The sequence below is a fragment of the Eumetopias jubatus genome, unplaced genomic scaffold (assembly GCF_037043125.1).
Source record: "Eumetopias jubatus isolate StellerSeaLion01/CBP00866 unplaced genomic scaffold, mEumJub1_p1.0 scaffold_5, whole genome shotgun sequence".
NCBI classification, from domain to species: Eukaryota; Metazoa; Chordata; class Mammalia; order Carnivora; family Otariidae; genus Eumetopias; species Eumetopias jubatus.
Window position 1 is genome coordinate 114,647,154 of NW_028274811.1, and position 17,022 is coordinate 114,664,175.

The 17,022-nt window shown below is 42.7% G+C and overlaps 1 protein-coding gene across 3 annotated transcripts in view; it reads left to right on the top strand.

Annotated features, from left to right (window-relative positions):
- Positions 1-17,022, top strand: part of ARL15 (ARF like GTPase 15) — a 394,621-nt gene that overhangs the window by 120,440 nt on the left and 257,159 nt on the right. For 2 of the 3 annotated variants that reach the window (XM_028106523.2, XM_028106524.2), the window contains exon 1: positions 5,294-5,371. The exons of the other annotated variant lie outside the window; for it this stretch is intronic. In XM_028106523.2, coding sequence (XP_027962324.1) covers positions 5,309-5,371 — 63 coding nt within the window. In that variant the 5' untranslated portion in view covers positions 5,294-5,308. Of the gene's footprint in view, positions 1-5,293; positions 5,372-17,022 lie in introns of those variants that run through there. 3 annotated transcript variants of the gene reach the window in all.

Here is a 17,022-nt window from a genome sequence, read left to right on the forward strand (position 1 = left end):
CATGAAATAATGAGCATACAGAGTGCAGTGTGAGCCTAGAGCAGGGAGGAGGAGTTAGGAGGGGTATGTGGGCCATGAGAAATGAGAACAGTATTGCCTCTTGGACAAAAGGAATATGGACTTACTTTCTGAGTAATAGTCATCCTGAGTGCCTCAGGAAGTCTGTATATCGTTTCCATCTACTATAGAGATGGGGACACCCTACTGTGTGGGACACCCCACTCCAGGCCAGCCCTTTGGGAATCCAAATAGCATGACTAGAGATCCCCTTGGGAAGTGTGTACAGCTGAAAGTAAAACTCTTCCATGGTAAGAGTTAGGTAACAGGGGATTTGTTTTTTTGGGTATGATATATCAGGTATGCTGATAGTAGATTCTTTCCAGGCTTTGGCCTTCTAGACTGTATTTAACCTATAAATTACAGTGCTTAGAACTATGTAAAGTTATTCCATCTTCTATTACCCAACCCCTCTCCTCACTTTGACAAAGAGGTAGATAATTTTTTGTTTGTTTGTTTTTTCCTCCCCTTGCCAGGTCAAAGATTTTTATTGGAGTAAGACTAGAGAAAGATTTTTCATTTTAGGTGACTGGAAAGTACATCCAGCTGAAAACCATCAACCATTTAGACTACATGCTTCATTTGAGTTGTGTTTCTGGACGTGAGTCAAGTATGACAACTGTGAGTTTCATAACTTTTCTAACTTGCTTCAAAAATGTTTTGGGGCCAAAATCGTTCTGAGGTCTTTTCTATGCTCTCCTGGTGAGGCCTTCTGAAGGTTATCAAGGTCAAGACTATGTAGCTGGGTCTCAGAACATTGCAGGAAGTGAGCAGTCATGAGTCTTAGGCTTGCATCCTCTCCTCTCCTTGCCTGTGTTCTCCCAGTCATGACTTGTCACTTCTTGTTCAAGATGAACATCTCATTGGGTCCACGTCTCAACAAAGAGAAACTAATAATGTGTTACCTATTTTGTCTGTCTTAGCAATGCTCAGGTTCTTTCATTGGAGTTACAATTTGTAGACAATGGAGAGTAAGTTAGGAAGGCGAAATACATTGTGGAAGGTCGAGTGGACAAGGAGCAACTATGGAAAGTAATAGTGGGAATAATTCCAATGAGTGACAGTCATAGGCAGGATTCTACAGTGTTCACGACCATAATCTCCCAGTGAACACTCAAATCCAGATGGTACTTTCCATTCGGTGCTTTATTTGTGGTAGATCCATCAATGATATCTCATCGGTGATATCTCAGACTGATTTTATAACCATAAATCTGAGCAACTTTAATAGAGCCCTATGAGCACTTCAGTGAATCAACAAGTAGTTGATTCAGCAGGTGTGATGTGCTGGACATATGTTGAAGTAGTTACAGTGCTGTCAATAAACAATGAAGGCTCTGTTGTAAAACAGTAGGGATAGAACATATATACATTGCAGAAAAATTTAAGAGGTAGAAGCAGCACAAGTGGGGGCCTTCATCAATTGTGAGCAGTGTGAAAGAGAAAGGAGTGAGGATGTTTAAATGGTTTCTGGCGGTAGATGGTGGGTTGGATGGTGCCATTTACTAAAGTAGGACATACAGGAATGAGGAACAAATGGGTGGGAAGATTAATGATGAATTTGAGTTTTTGAGTGCCTAAGGGATATCTAGATAGAGATGTCTAACAGGGAACTTAAAAACACTGGCTTGAGTATCCAGAAAGAGATTGAAGCCTGTACATAGAATTTGGAAGTCCTCAGTATAGTTGGAACAATGAGAATTGAGGGGAATGGCCCAGGTAAAACACCTCAAGTGAGAAAATGCATATTTGGACGTAAAGACACACCCTGGATTTCCATTTCTACTATTCCTCTGAGATTAGCAAGATCACCAACATCCTGCATATTCCCAAATGTAACGGTTTTCTGTGTGTTCTGATCTTAAGTTACTACTTAGAAGCATTTATCTTAGTTGATCACCTTCTCCTCCCTCTTGTTGAAGCACTTAATCTTTCTTGACTTTTATGACCCTGTTTTCTAGTTGTCCCCCCCCCCCCCCCAGTTAGACTGCTTGGTTTCTCCTCTTGTACCCAACTTGGAAGGGTTGGACAGCTCCAGGATTGCCTAGACCTACCCCCTCTTTGTCATTGGCATGATATTAGTGTTGTAATTCTAGAGCAAAACAAAACTTCCTAAGTCAGGTAAAGGTATAAGATATGCCAAAACCAATAAGATGTGATTTAAGAGGATATGTGTTTATGTTCAAGGAAAAGATGGATAGAATATAAACTCCATTGACCTCAATCTAATAAGAGGTTAGGAAATAATCCAATATGCTTGTAGAGGATCTATGGAAACCATTCAACAAATCAGTTTAAAAATATTTATTGCTGGGGGGAACGCCTGGTGGCTCAGTCGGTTGACCCTCCAACTCTTGGTTTCTGCTCAGGCCATGATCTCAGGGTCATGACATTGAGCCCTGTGTTGGGCTCCACGTTCAGGGCAGAGTCTGCTTGGGTTTCTCTTTCCCTCTCCCCCTGTTCCTTCCCACCACTCACGTGCTCTCTCTCTCTCTCTCAAATAGATAAATCTTTAATAAAAAATGTATGGGATGTGTGCTCATGTTCTAGTTACTAAGGATGTATCAGTCAAAAGCCTGCGAAACTCCTGCCCTCATAGGATTTCCATTCTAGTGAGGAGAGATTTCAAACCAATGAGTAAGTAAATTATTGAATATCTTCTTACGAAGATAAATGTTATGGAAAAACATAGCAGGAAAGGGGGATAGGGAATGTTGTGAGGAGGGAAGGATATACTTTTTAATAAAGAGTAATTAGGGCACGTCTCACTGAAAAGTGATTATGAGCAGGGACCCAAACAAGATAAAGGAGTGACTGAATCACCTGTGTATCTAGGGTGAGAGATTTGCAGGCAGAGGGAATGGCAAGTGCAAGGGTCCTGAAGTAGGATTGTGCCTTGCATGATCCAGGAACTGCTAAGACACCAGTTTGCCTGGGCAACTGGGGGATGAAATTGTAGGAGGGGGAGGGATGGTAGGGACAGAGGTGGTGGCAGATTTTATAGGATCATACAGTCCATTATAAGGACTTTGATTTTTACCCTGAGTTAGATTGGTGGCCTGAGAGGACTTAGAGTGGAAAAGAGCTATGGGTGTGTGTGTGTATGTGTGTGTGTGTGTGTGTGTGTGTGTGTGTGTGTGTGTGTGTGTTTAAAGGAATGTCCTCTTTAAAATTTTTTTTTAAAAGATTTATTTTAGAGACAAGAATGTGCACACGTGAACTGTGGAGGGGGGTGGGAGGAGCAGAGGGAGAGGGGGAAAGAACTTCCAGCAGACTCCTCGATGAGTGAGGAGCCCTACACAGGGTTTGATCCCATGATGCTGAGATCATGATCTGAACCGAAATCGAGTCAGGTGCTCAACCAGCTGAGCCACCCAGGCGCCCCAGAGCTATGCCGCGTTTTAACAGAACCGCTCCAGTTGCTGTGCTGTAAACAGATTCTGGGGAGGCTAGGGCAGAAGCAGGAAGCCGGCTGTGAGACTGCGCAGTCTCCCTGTCCCCCTTTAGCTGCTGGGGATACGATCTAAGACCCCCAGTGGGTACTTGATACCTCGGATGGTACTGAACCCTGTATATATGTTTTTTCCTGTATGTAGATGCCTGTGATAAAGGTTAATTTATAAAATAGACACAGTAAGAGATTAACAACTAATAAAAAGATAGAACAATTATAACAGTATACCATAATAAAAGTTACGTGAAGTGGTCTCTCTCTCACAGTCTTATTGGCCTGCACTCACCCTCCTTGTGATGATGTGAGGTGATAAAGTGCCTGTGTGATGAGATGAAGTCAGGGGAATGACGTAGGCGCTGTGACGTAGCATTAGGCTCCTATTGACCTGCTGAGGATACTCTTTAGAAGGAGGATCACCTGCTTCTGGAGTGAGCTTCAAAGTGCATAACTGGAATAGCAGAAAACAAAGCTGTGGGTAAAGGGAGAGTAATCCAGACAAACGGTGATCCTGGCTTAGGCCAGAGTTGTAACGGTAGAGGGCAAGCAGTAGTTGGATTCTGGATATATTTTGAAGCTATTACTGACAGAATTTCCTGATTGATTAGTTGTGTGGTTTGAGAGAACAAAAAAGATACCAAGGATTATCCCAGGGTTTTTGGCCTGAGCGCAAACGGAGTTGTTGCTAATGGAGGAGGAAAAGGTTGGGAACAAGTCAGGAGTGCTATTCAGGCTATGTTCAGTTTGAGACGCCAGTTAGATATCCAAGTTGGGATAGGCAGGATAATTTGCTTGCGAGTTCAGAGGTCCATGCTGCAGATACAAATTTAAAGTTAAAAGCTTCTAGAGACACGGAAAGCATGTGACTGGATGAGATCAAGCATGTGAGTGTAGATAAAAAAGAAGCTTTAGGTCAGCCTCAGATATCCCAGGAATAAGAGGTTGGTGGGATGAAGCAACTAGAGAGGAACCCCCTTCTCGGTGAAAATAAGAGAAAATCCAGAAGAGTGGGTGGTGTCCAGGAGTTAAAGTGAGAAAGCTGTAAGGCGGAAACGGTGAGAGTTGTGTTAAAAGGACGTGTAACATGAGGGCTGAGATTTGACCATTGCGTCTATACCGGGGACTTCCCTGATGACCTTGAGGAGAAGAGAGCAAGCACGCGGTTAAAGCCTGCTAAGAGTGGGTTTGGGAGAGAAAGGAAAGAGAGGAAACAGAGATGATGCTTTTAAATCGTTTTGCTCTAACAGAAAGCAGACGGAGGAAGAAGTGGGTCCTGGAGAGAGTCCTTGCCTTTCTCCCCTTCCCTCGGCCCCCTTCCCCTTTTCCTCTAATCCCCCTTTCCTGGTTCGACAAAAAGCCGCACGCTGTATACCGGGGGGCATCACCCAGTAGGAGGGGGAGTTTTAGGGACAGGGAGGAGGAAAGCTGCAGCACTTTCCCCGATTAGGCTGAAGGGATTAGAATCTGGTGGTAAGACTGGTTTTCCAGAAGAGCAATACCGCAGCCCACAATATTGGCCTTAATGTGTCCTTAGAGCTAGATAGGAAGCCATTAAAATGCAAAGAAATGCAAATCCGGTGAATTAATGAAATAATTTAGGTACAGCCTAGGAGGGATGTTGCTGATCCAGATCTCAGGGAAGAATTATGTGATACCAGCTTCACTCTGGGGTACCTGCTCCTTAACAAAACCATTTTTAAGGCCTGGCATTTCCATTATAGGGACTTGGCAAAGAATTCTATACATCGCTGATACTTTACAGAAGAATCCAAATCATGACTTGCTGTCAGAAGTCTTTGGATGAAATTTAGAATTGTGGATGGACATAAAGTAAATCAAACTTTAATTATTGATATTTTCGTGGTAGGTTTGAAATAACTTTAACTTTTGTAATTAAAAGATTTTTTCCTATAATCATGATTTAATTGTGATTCTAATTAAAATGATCAAATTGAATAATTTAGACTTGTGATCTTGTATGTTTTTGTAATCAGAATTGAAATGTTTGAGAACTTAAGATCTACCAAGTTTTATGTTTGATTTATTGGTGTTACAAAGAATTTAGTACTTTGAAATGTTTGTGTTAAGCAATTGAAGTGCTTTAAAAAAAGTAAATATATTAAGTTCATAAATACAATTTAAAATTAAAGGGAATTTAATAAATTAAGTTTGTTAATGGGACCAAATGTTAAAGTACAATAATGGGATTTATAAGACAAAAGCATAAGAAAGTGAAGTTTTTACATTTTGCCTTTAGTAATTTCAACATTAGTTTACAAAAGGAGTCATTTCTTACAAGAATACCAAGAAAACTCACATTCCCCTCCGGACGTACAGACTCCCTAGGTGACCTCACCCGTGGCTTAAGAACTACCCAGTGATACTCATATTTATATCAATACCGACCCCTCTTCAGAACCCCAAATAGGCATCTCAGAGATAACTAAAACCAAATTCTTAAATTTCTTTCTCCTCCAATACCCCCAAACCTTAATTCCTTAGTTGTTAAAGCCAAAAATATAGGTGTCATTCTTGATTCCATTTCAATTGCTAAGAAGACTCTATCAGGGTTCTGGCAGGGAAAAAAATGATCTATTCAAATTGGGTAATTTGAGGAGCTTTAACTAATGAGAATATACAGAGGTGTGGACACTGTATGAGGAAACCATTGCTAGTCCCAAAGGAGCAAAGTGAGGGAGCCCTTATGGGAACCCAGAGGCAGAGAGGGCTGAGTGGAGGGGCTAGCCTGATTGGAGCTGTGGGTCTCACTCTCAGGCAGCTGAGGGAATAAACACCCAATATCATTCTTTCTGCCTTCTCTTAACTGGTGCCTCTACTCTGTGCAATCGGACTAGAAGCCAAGTCCGGGGTGCCCAGCTGTGCAGTCCCTACAGGTCAGCCTGCGGGCCCACAGAGCAGGGAGAAGAGCGGAGGTAGGCACCCAACACAAAGGCTGGTGAAGCCTGCAGTACATTATCTGGGACATATCCTAAATAAGTATTTTCTTTCCCCCATGTATTTTCTGCATTTGGTGTCCATTTCCTGTTAAACCTATCTTTGAACTCTCCTTTTCTTTGTGGTTTATGACCCTCTTTCTGTTGTTTTTTGGGTCTTTTTTTTTTTTTCCTCTTCAGTAATGATGCCCCCATCACACCTAGAGTACCACTGTTTCCTGAAACACTCATCTAGTCAGACAGAGGTCTTAGAAGGCTAGCCAGAAATTTTGTTAACTAATATGCTTTTTATAGCCAGATAATTTGAATGTTAAGTTGTTAGAAATTGTATTAAACCTGAATGAACGTATGTGAAGTGTAATTATCAGCAGTTGACATTTTAGTATTGTGTGCTTTGTTTTCTAAATCTTGAACCTTTTTGAAATCTCATTTATTGTTGGAGTAGAAAAAATACTGAGTCTTGTAATGAAAGTGTAGGAAATGCTCAAGCTAAGATTCAGTAGAGTATTTGAGGCGGCAGTTGCAACTACCACTGAGGCATATCCTGTATGAAGTTACAGGTGAGCGAGCCCATTACGTAGTGTGCTCCGTGTGACCCCCCCCCCTCCTTTTGGCTCCTTTTGCCTTTCTGTCCTTGGTCTGTGAATGCTGGAAATCCCTACTTTAACCTGAACTGAAGGAGATTTAGAGTATATCTTTTGCTCCTATCTGATCAGATTTTATTGGATCTCTTTTTATTACCTTATTCACTTCTTATTTCTTTCAAAGAAGGACTAACTATGGCTTACGATAAAAAATCTAAGAAAGCATATAAGAAATACATGATTTAATATTGCATAATGTAGCATTTCAAAAATCTCAGGGTTGAAGATTTCATATCATCTGTACTTTTTTGAGGGTGAATAGAAATATGTGAATAGAAATTACAGGAAATTGTAAGTCACAGAAAACTAACGGGATCGTGGAGAGCTGTGGTGTTCCTGTGTACTTGATTTGGAAGTCTTGCTAGTTAAGAAAATCTCAAGGCAATTTTGTATTCTCTACCGTATCCCACTGCCACCAGATTATGTGACCGTGAGGTCTTACTTTAATATATACAGAGTTAGTTAAGACTGAAATTCTTTGTTTCAGATTTTTACGTAGCAGAGAATACTTGCATTTTTCTAGTAATGTCTTACTCCCCTTGTGATTCCCAGATGAGTCCTGATCCTCTCAGATACATTTTATGTACTCTTTTGGTGATGAATATTTTATCTCTGCCAACAGTGTCTCTAATTTGTCCACGAACCGTTCCCTTGAGGACCTTTGTATGCACTATTATTGTAATTATAAAATCGATTCTAACACTAGATTCAGAGAATCATGAGTGTAGCCTTTCCTGCTTCTGGAGAGCCATGGAGAACTACAGAGTCCATTCAGGTGGGGTCATAATTCCTTGTACAGACTGCCATAAATTATTTCCACAGATTCACCAACTGAGACAAAACGTCCTTTAACAAAACAAAACAAACAAACCACGCTGTTATCTAATGCTCTTCCTTCCAACCTCCTTCTCCATATCGTTAGTTGTTCTTTAACATGCTTGTTTACTGCAAGCATTCAGATTTTATTCTTTTGGGAAAGCTGAATTTGTCAGCCAAAGACCATGGTTTTTAAAAATTTTTAATTTTTTGCAAAGCATAAATATGATTGCTCTTTTTGTGTGTGTATGTTCCAGATGAGTAGTTTTTTGTTGTAACAGTTGCTTCTCGATTATGCTGTAATTTGCAAGCCAGAAAAGGGAGACCGGAAGAATTATACGTTGGAGAAATATGTTGACCACCAGAATGATCTATGAAAGAACAAAAACAAAAAAAACGGCCCAGTCACACATCATTAGGGGATTTGTGTTTCTAGTGACAAGCTGTAGCACAGACAACTACCTGATTGAATTTTTGTTCTTAAGTAACAAAAGCTACATGCTGTACACATCTCCAAGTCTGCCCTGTCCCGTTTTCCACCAAGATACTAAAGTGAAAGGAAAGCGAGAATATGCAAGTGTGGACATCAGAGGTGCCAGGCCTTAGCCTTCTGTACATACACAGCCACCCCCCACCTTCATACATGTAAGAATGGAGTGGTAGGATGATAGAAGGAAAGCAGAGAAGGCACGTAGGACAGAAGAGCTGTGAGTGCATAAGTGGGACATTAAGAGGGCAAACGTGTTTGCTCAGGAAAATCCCAGCCAGATTTTCTGCTAGCTTCCATCCTGCCCTCTGCCTTGAGTCAGCTGGACTCTTCTTGGCCATTCCTAAGACTCTGGCATATTCTTTCAGAGTAAATCCATGGAATTGGAAGATCAACAAATGCTGTTGTATTTTATGTTCTTTAAATTGTAATAATAGAAAAAGTCTTCTGTCTGTTGGGCCAAGGGACAGAATGTGTAGTTGGTGTTGTTTTTGGCTGCCCTACAAATGAATGCTCTATTTGCCATCCCACAGGAGCTTGGCTTCAGGGCTCCCTCCTTTCATTGCTGAAGGTAGGGGACAGCTATTTTTTCTTCTCTGCTCCCTGGCAGCCAGAACCCCAGCATGAAGCCGAGGTTCGTCTAGTTGGATGCTCCAGCCTGATGCTCATTGGCACCTGGCTGGTGCAGTCGGAGGTCATTCTTACACCACAGTGGAGTTGGGTGCAGGGTGCCAAGTAGTTAGTACAAATGGAGACTCCTAAAGTAGCGGTTGCTGCCATGTCACCATGGGCTGCCTTGGTTCTTGCTGTCCTTTAGCTTCTCATCTATTCTGTGAATTATCAGTATGCTGCTGTTTAGAAGCAGACTCCTGTCTGGTGTAAAAGAAAAAGGACACTTCTTTGAAATTATTGTATTTTCTTGGTAGCTTCAGAACTCCTTTGATGGGAGTTGGTGCCTTATTTGATCCCTCAAAAAAGAAAAAAAAAAAGTTGGTCAGACTTTGTTGTAGGAAGACCCCAGTTAAATAGGTCAGGCCCACAGAGCCCTCAGACATCTTCACCAACCTGTTAAATGGGACCCGTATTGTCTATATAACCTATATGGGGACATAATTTAAGGCATTTGTGCTCTATCCCAGGGAATTAAATAGAGCAAATAAGAAAAATGTTTTTAATATGAAGTGCACATGCTACTGCTATTGTGAGGGAATGGAAGGTTATTTTTGTGGGTATTTCATTTTTGATCAGTGACGTGTGGGGGCTGAGAGAAACCTGGTGATGGCTCCGATGACCTCAGGTAGAGCTGCCTTCATCTGTGTTCAGCCTCTGTGAAGTTTGACAGTGGCTGGAAAGCGCCTCTTTAATGAAACGCACCTTTAAATAACTCTCTCCGATTAATTCCAGCTTCTAAAGTGAGAAGATGACTTGAACTACCACTGCTGCCAGCTCAGCTGTGGATCTGAAATACCCAGCTGTGCCCCCCGCCCCCGCCGCCACCAGTGCAGACTCCAGTCAGAATCTGTCTGACACGGGTGTTGATGTGTGAGGCGAGAGCACATCTCGCGCACTGTATTGGCTCCTCAGTGCTAGACCGTAGTAAACATTCATCTTTGTCAGCAGTTAACAGCAACGAGATTTGAGGGTATACATGGGTTACAGACTCTTGACTCCCTATTATGCTTTTGTCTAGGTCCACATACACGTAGGAGGAGATTCACATTCAGATTCAGAGAATTGGTTTAGCTGTTAAGATATACCAGTAATGTTTAAAAGCCGTTTCATAGGAGTTTTCTCCTCTCAGGTGAAGAAAAAAAAAAAAAATCCAGTGATGGTCCCACAATACATCATACCGTGATCCCCTTTAATAGCTATTATTATAGCAAATCAAAGGACTGTCTACATGTCCTTGGTCACCGTTGGCATTTGGTATATCATATCAGAACTTTGACCAAATGGATAATAAAATAAATCCAAACGCTGGATTAATTCTTTAATTATCTACTCTGAAAAGAGTCCTGATTGGCCAGAAAAATCTGTTCTCTTTAGGAAAACAACTCTAAGTGAGAAATCTAGTAAGTCATGATGGTAATACCTACTGATTGAGCACTATTGAGAGCATTTGGTATAGAGTATCTCACTGACTGCTCCCAGCAGTCTGGGAGATGATCCCCACTTTCTGGATTGGGAAACAGATATCGTTGAAATAACTTCTCCAGATCCCAGTGGGTCTCCATTTCAGGCTTGTCAGACTATGCACTTAATAAAGCCATGTACTGAATCACGGGGGAGCTTATCAACCACGGGGTGGATGCTGTGTCAGACACTGAAGTTCCAAAGCTGAATTAGAAGTGGTGCCTACATTCAAGGGCTCCAAGTCCGGTGGGGGGAGTATGGACTGGAAATCAGCTTCACAGAATGAGAAGTGTTACAACAGTGGAATAGAAAAGGTGCTAAAGAAGTTAAAGAAGATCATCTAAGTCAGACTGAGGGCACAAAAGTCTTTCTGGGGAAAAAAAAGATCATGGAGCTGCATTTCGAAGGGTGACTAGGAGCCAGCTAGAGGGAGATAGTGGAGAATGATGTGTAGGCAAGAGGGCCAGTTCCTTGCACTTGGAGCATGAAAGAGACTGGAACACAACCTGTGCACACAGATCCGTATGACTGCCATGGGGGTCATTAACGTGGTGGAAAATCATCTCCTATACATTATAAACTTAAAATATAATTTTAAATTTTGTGTGTCGAACCCTGGTTTAGGTGCTTTACAGACATTACAACCATTATCTCACGTGATCCCTCGAACAGCCATTGGAGACCACAAATGAAGGCAAAGTCCAGATCATGAGGAGCCTATCTGCTTAGATAAGGAGCTTGGACTTTATCCTGACAGTTCTAGGTGGTCGTGGAAAGATTTGAAATCTTGGGAATGACTTGGATGTGTTTAAGAAAGGTCATTGTTAGCATTTTGGAGACTGAACTGGAGTGTGGTAAACCTGAGGTAAGGAGACCAGTTGGGAGAACAGACTGTGTTATCTAGGAGATGGTGGGGATGTTTTCTGAACAAAGGCTTTAGGGCTGAGAGCAGCAGGGAGATCACAGAGACCAAGTGGGGCAGACCAGGAATTGGTGACTGATGGGGTATGTGGGCCTCGGGCCCCTCTTTGTGGAGCCTCAAGATTGTTAAGTGAAGGAATGCTCTGTTGCTTCCCCAAATCTGGGAGTAGGATTTCCACTGTTAGGGGTTACCAGGAAGCCAGCTTGAGTTTGATTTGTTTTGCTTTCTTGTGTTACAAGTCTCCCCAGCTCCAGTTCCAAAAGCACCCAAAGTACCAAGAGCAGAGAGAATTTGCTTTGTTAGGATCTCTTCTGGGGATTTTTAGAGGATACTTAAACCTTCTTGAAGGTCCACTTAGGGAGCCTAGCTCTTTTTAAATGTCTTCATTTCCTGACTCTTCCAAATGTCTTCATTCCCTGACTCTTCCTAAGTGTACAAAGTATAGGAAAATGCCCTTGGTAAGGAATATTAAACTGTTTATATATTTTTTTGCCCCACTTCCCATATAGAAGTGTTATGTTCAGATAGTGACCAAAAATGGGATTTGATACAAAATGCATTAATCGTTCATTTTCAGCTCAATTTTTTATTTCTTGGCTCTATAGGAGAAAAAAAATACATGGTCTGAAACTGACCCAGGTGAAATCCTAATTTGGGTACGTGTGTGAATATTCATATAAAGCTTGAATCTTATTACAGTCATGCCTGGGAAATTTTCTGCTAGTTCTACTGGATAATTCTGTTATTTTCAAAATCTGTAGTTAGAAATTAGATCTTCCATCTAGCCATTAGAAGAATTACATAGTAAAAGTAAGACCTTTATCTTCTACTTAGCTACCTTTTTGAGTTTTAGTTTAAAAAACAAAAACAAAAACCCACCCTTCTCCCCCTTGACCGATTTTTAATATGAAAAGTCCTGAAATTGTAGAGAGCTAGGAGTATAGGAATGTCTTGAATTAGAGTCTGTTTAAATCTAATTATCAGATACATGCCCTAACTTTTAAAAGCCTACGTTTGGTTCATCTTGAGATGCTTGTCCCAGGACTAGTGAATGCCGCCCATCAGGGATGACTGATGCACAGGCTGGGAGCCACGTGGGTCCCTGGTCTGGCGCAGCACAGCGGCACTCTTTTCCATTCAGGGTCTCAGATGTCTGCTCCTCTGCAAAGCCAGGAGGCCAGTGTCTGTAGTGGCTAAGCATGAAATCCCCTGCTTCTGTTTGTTTCTTTTGTTGCCACAAGTTAATAGGGACAGAGACAGGAGACAGCCCAGAACAAAGCAGAAATAATGGAGTATTTCACCCCAAAAAGGAATGTGGATTGAGAAATACAAAGGGTAAGGCAAAGACAGACTTAGTGTCCCGAGGCAGTGTGATGTATTGGCCAGAAGCCTCAGCCCTGGGACAATTCCAGGCCAAAGCCTTCATCAGTGAGCTTAGAGCAGCCCACATGGTGGAAAGGTTTGACCCATCTTCTATAAAAACAATTTACTGTTTTTCCCACTAGGGTCTTAAAGGGCCACAGGATTTTTCACCTTGAAAAGTGGATTGCTCTGGTGACGTGGGGAAGAGTCTTCTGCTGGGGTCTGCCTGGTGGTCAAGGGGCCTCTTCACAGTCGGCGCCGACTCCCTGCTCCTTCCTTCTCTAGCTATCAGTGCCACTTGAATTTCCATTCTCTTGACTTGTTTCCAAGAACCGCTGGTTTATTCCAAGACATTGGGGCAAATTTGAAATTCGTTTTTCTTGCGTGTATTTCCACACATCCCAGTTTATTCATGTATTTTCTCCATACTCTCCCCCAGTACAGTTTATTTGGTTTAGTATTTGCTTACATATTTACTTTACTGAGGGATAATTTACATATACCTATATTTTAAGGGAGAAAATTGAGGACTGTTCTTTAGAGATGTTCTCCCCCTTGCTACCGTGCTTAGATTCCGAAATCTCTGCAGCCAGCATGGGCTTCTCTTAATAGACCAGCTTTGTCCTTGCCAGAGGATAAAAAATGGTTACATGGAAGCACCAGACGGCAGGGCAGAGAAGCCAGCAGCTCTTCCGGGGCCCTCACCTTCCTCCCAGCCCATCCACTCGCCCCCTTCCCTGCTCCCCATCTCCGCCCTGCAGGAAGCAGTTCCTCCTGCTCTACTGGAAGATGCGGGTACTTGAGCCGTAAACTTGTCAGGTGCAAGGAAGGAAGCAATGTCAGCACTTGCGCCATCCCCTTCCCCTGCCGGGTGTCTATTCTCTCACATGGGCAGATGTCCTCAACGCGCTCTCATTCCCTCGAAACCACGGAAACACCCCACTTCTGGGCCTCTGATCCCTGAGTCTGGCCTCGGCGGTGGCGGTACCGAGGCTGAGAGGACATGAGTAGGTGCTCTGGAGCCAAGCAGCCCTGGTCGGAGCTCCCGCTCTCCCGCTCTGTCCCTTCTGAGCTCTGTCGCACTGTCATATCTCCGTCTTCCCTCTATACCGGATGCTGCTAATGTCTCCTCCATGTGGCACCCCCTCAGACGTTAGCAGCTTCTGGTTCTGGCTCCACCGAGGCAAGTCATTTGGGCCTCAGTCACCTGAAAATGGGAAGCATATAGTGCCTTTGTCAATGGGCTGTTCAAGGAGTAAGTGAATTAGTACATAGGTCACTTGTATCGGGTGTTAAATAGTATTAGTGACATTTGTGTTTTTAAGTTTTGGGGGCACCCATCCTTCCTCATGTCTTTCCCAGAAGTTTAAGTAGCTTTATAAACCTTATGACACATTTTGGTTGTAGTTTCCAAAGACAGATCCACATTTGACTATTATGGACTTAGAAAATACTGTATTTTAAATCTTACAATTTTAGATATTTAAATACTAAATATTTTATTAATTGGACATGGTTAGTGTTAGAAAACACTTGTAGAAATTGACTTCCTTTTAAAAGCTGCTTTCATCGTGAGAGTGAGGGTCAGAGTGTATAGGTGCCTCTTTTTGGTTTTAAAACCAGTCTGAGAAATAAATCCACTTCAGGATATGGGTGAATTGTCTCTTAGTTTTAGATACCAACTAATTGGTGTTGCCTGCCTCTGACGAGTATTTATGGAGTGCAGTGCCAGGACCCACCCTGGGACTCCACCAAAAGGCTTGGTTATTTGCTATCGGAAATCTCTGGTTTTTAGTCAGTGAGACCCGTATTTAAATACGGAAGAGATAGTGTGTGGGGTTTCGGGCAGTGACTGCCTGGCCCTGGGGAAGTCCCAGAGCTGACTGAAGAACATTCTCCAGCAACTGTACAGAACTTCAATCAAATTGAAATCATGCTCGGAATAAAATCATGTATTCATGATGAAAAACAGAGCCTCGATTGAAACAAATGCCATGTCCCCAAAGGCTAGGGATTCAGGGACATGAGATGGTAGGAAGTCCTGGCAATGCCGGGGCCGCTGCCCGAGGGGGAAGATTTTGGGGAAGACTCGGTCCAGGATTGAGAAATTGTAGGACAGCTGTACCCCTCTGCTCTGGTGCCTGGCCACCCTTGGTAACTGTAAAGTTAGACTTTATGAATCAAGGATGAATAGGTCTTTGGGTCGATGAGTGTAATTCTATCATCTACTAATTCTTACAATTAGGAAAAAACAGAACACATGTGGCCTGGCATTTACTGCAGCGATAGAAGTGTGTGTAACAGACCTGGGAGGGAAAGAAAGGATTAATTCTCTGCGGGAACTGGAGAAGACGTCCCAGACGAGGTGCTATCTGAGCAGAACGTTGGATAGGAATTTGCCAAGTAGAAACGAGTGGGAAGAGCCTTCCTTTCTGTGGGCGCACAGTCTGAGCATGAAGTGCCCAGGCTGCTGGAGGAACTAGTGAGTGATTGGGATGGTAGCCGGGGCCATTAAGGGGGAGATGGATAGGGAAATAAGATCTACGCTTCAGTGCTGAATTAGTGCTTTAGAGTGCCAGTTCGTGGAGCAGTTACTCACTGTGTACCTATTGTGTATGGTGCTCTACCAGACCTGCCAAGACGTCTGCCACTGTCCCCGACGGAAATGGGGACATTTTAAGATCATCTTGCTGCCTTGGTGCTAGGCCACCCATCTAAAATGCAAGTTCTCATTTGACCTTCACAATTTAATCTTTGGCTCCCCCTGACACACCACCCCCGCTGTACACGTGATCATTCTCCTTTAAGCAAATATTGCTAAGGCTTTTGTTTATCTTTTTAGTTAGTCCACCTTTGAGCTAAAGATTACATGATTATATGATTTGTCTGAAACCTACGACACAGATTTCTGGTGATTCTGGTCTCTGCCCTCTCTCAAGACCTTTCCACACTGTGATTTCCTCACATACAGCATCGGTAGCAGCTTATAGACACATGCTAAGGGGAAACATCCTGCATCCCAGATACACTGGGTCCTTTTGAAAAGGAACAAGTCATAACAGACCCTATGTGAAAAGACCTGTAAACTGAAGCAGTCTAGACAAGAGACCATGACCTTGGTTGCCCACGCACGTGCGCGCCCCCTCCCCCCACCCCATAGTTACCATGCAGACTCACCCTGTTCTCTGTTCCCTGCTGCAAGTGAGAGCCAAGGGTTGTGTGTCTGTAGTGTCTTGGGTTGGAGTGGAAGGGGATGGAGCCTGTGGAAGCCACTGTGGGTCGGCGAAGGGAGGTACCAGCATGTGGGCTGCCAGACCCTTGCCCAAGGAAACTCTCACCTAGGATACATTAGGATAATAAGCATCCCGATGAACAGTTATTTATTTGTATGGTGCCTTTCTTGTAGCAAAATGCATTGAACTGATGCCTCACAACATCCTCCTGAAGAAAGGAAGTGGCAGAGAGTGTTGAAACGTTACTGGTTAATCATGGGGAAACTGAAGCATGGATAGGTTTATGGAGCCTGAGCAGAGTCACACAATGCCTTAGTGTCTGGCCTGGGAATGAAGCCTGAGTTTGCCGCTTGCTGTCAGGACTGCCGCCGGCATTGTGTTTAGCATTGTACAGCAGTGAAAGGGGCTTACTCCTAACAATGCGAGAGCTGCTTTAGGAGGCAGACACAATGAACTTTGGTACAGTATAGTCTAGAGGCCAAAATGAGTAATTTTAAGTAAATTGACTATGAGATCCAAAGCTTCATTAAGTTTTAAAATGAAAAACAAGTGACGACTGTACAGTTTTTAGGAACTGACTCAAAAAACATGAACATTCTTTTCCCGTTTGAAATAGCATATTTTTAAAAGCCTTATTTTGTTGGCTCAAAATCTGACACTATTCCTGCCAAGCATAGGATTTATTTATTTCAAATAAATATTCAGAGGTTCTGTGATTTATTTCAAAGATTCTGTCTTGTAATGATTGTCAATCTAACCTTTATGCCTTTTGTGTTCCAAAATACCTGATTTCCATAGACTGTGTTTTGGGGCGGCTGGGGAAGGCTTTTGTTTTATTCAGATTAAGTTTGGGTTCTTCCAGAACAGTTGAAAATACAGAGCCTGGAATTCAGGAACGAGACTGAGGGGAGAGGAGAGATGTCACGTTAGGTGTCTTAAATATCACTGTGGAGAATCTAGAGA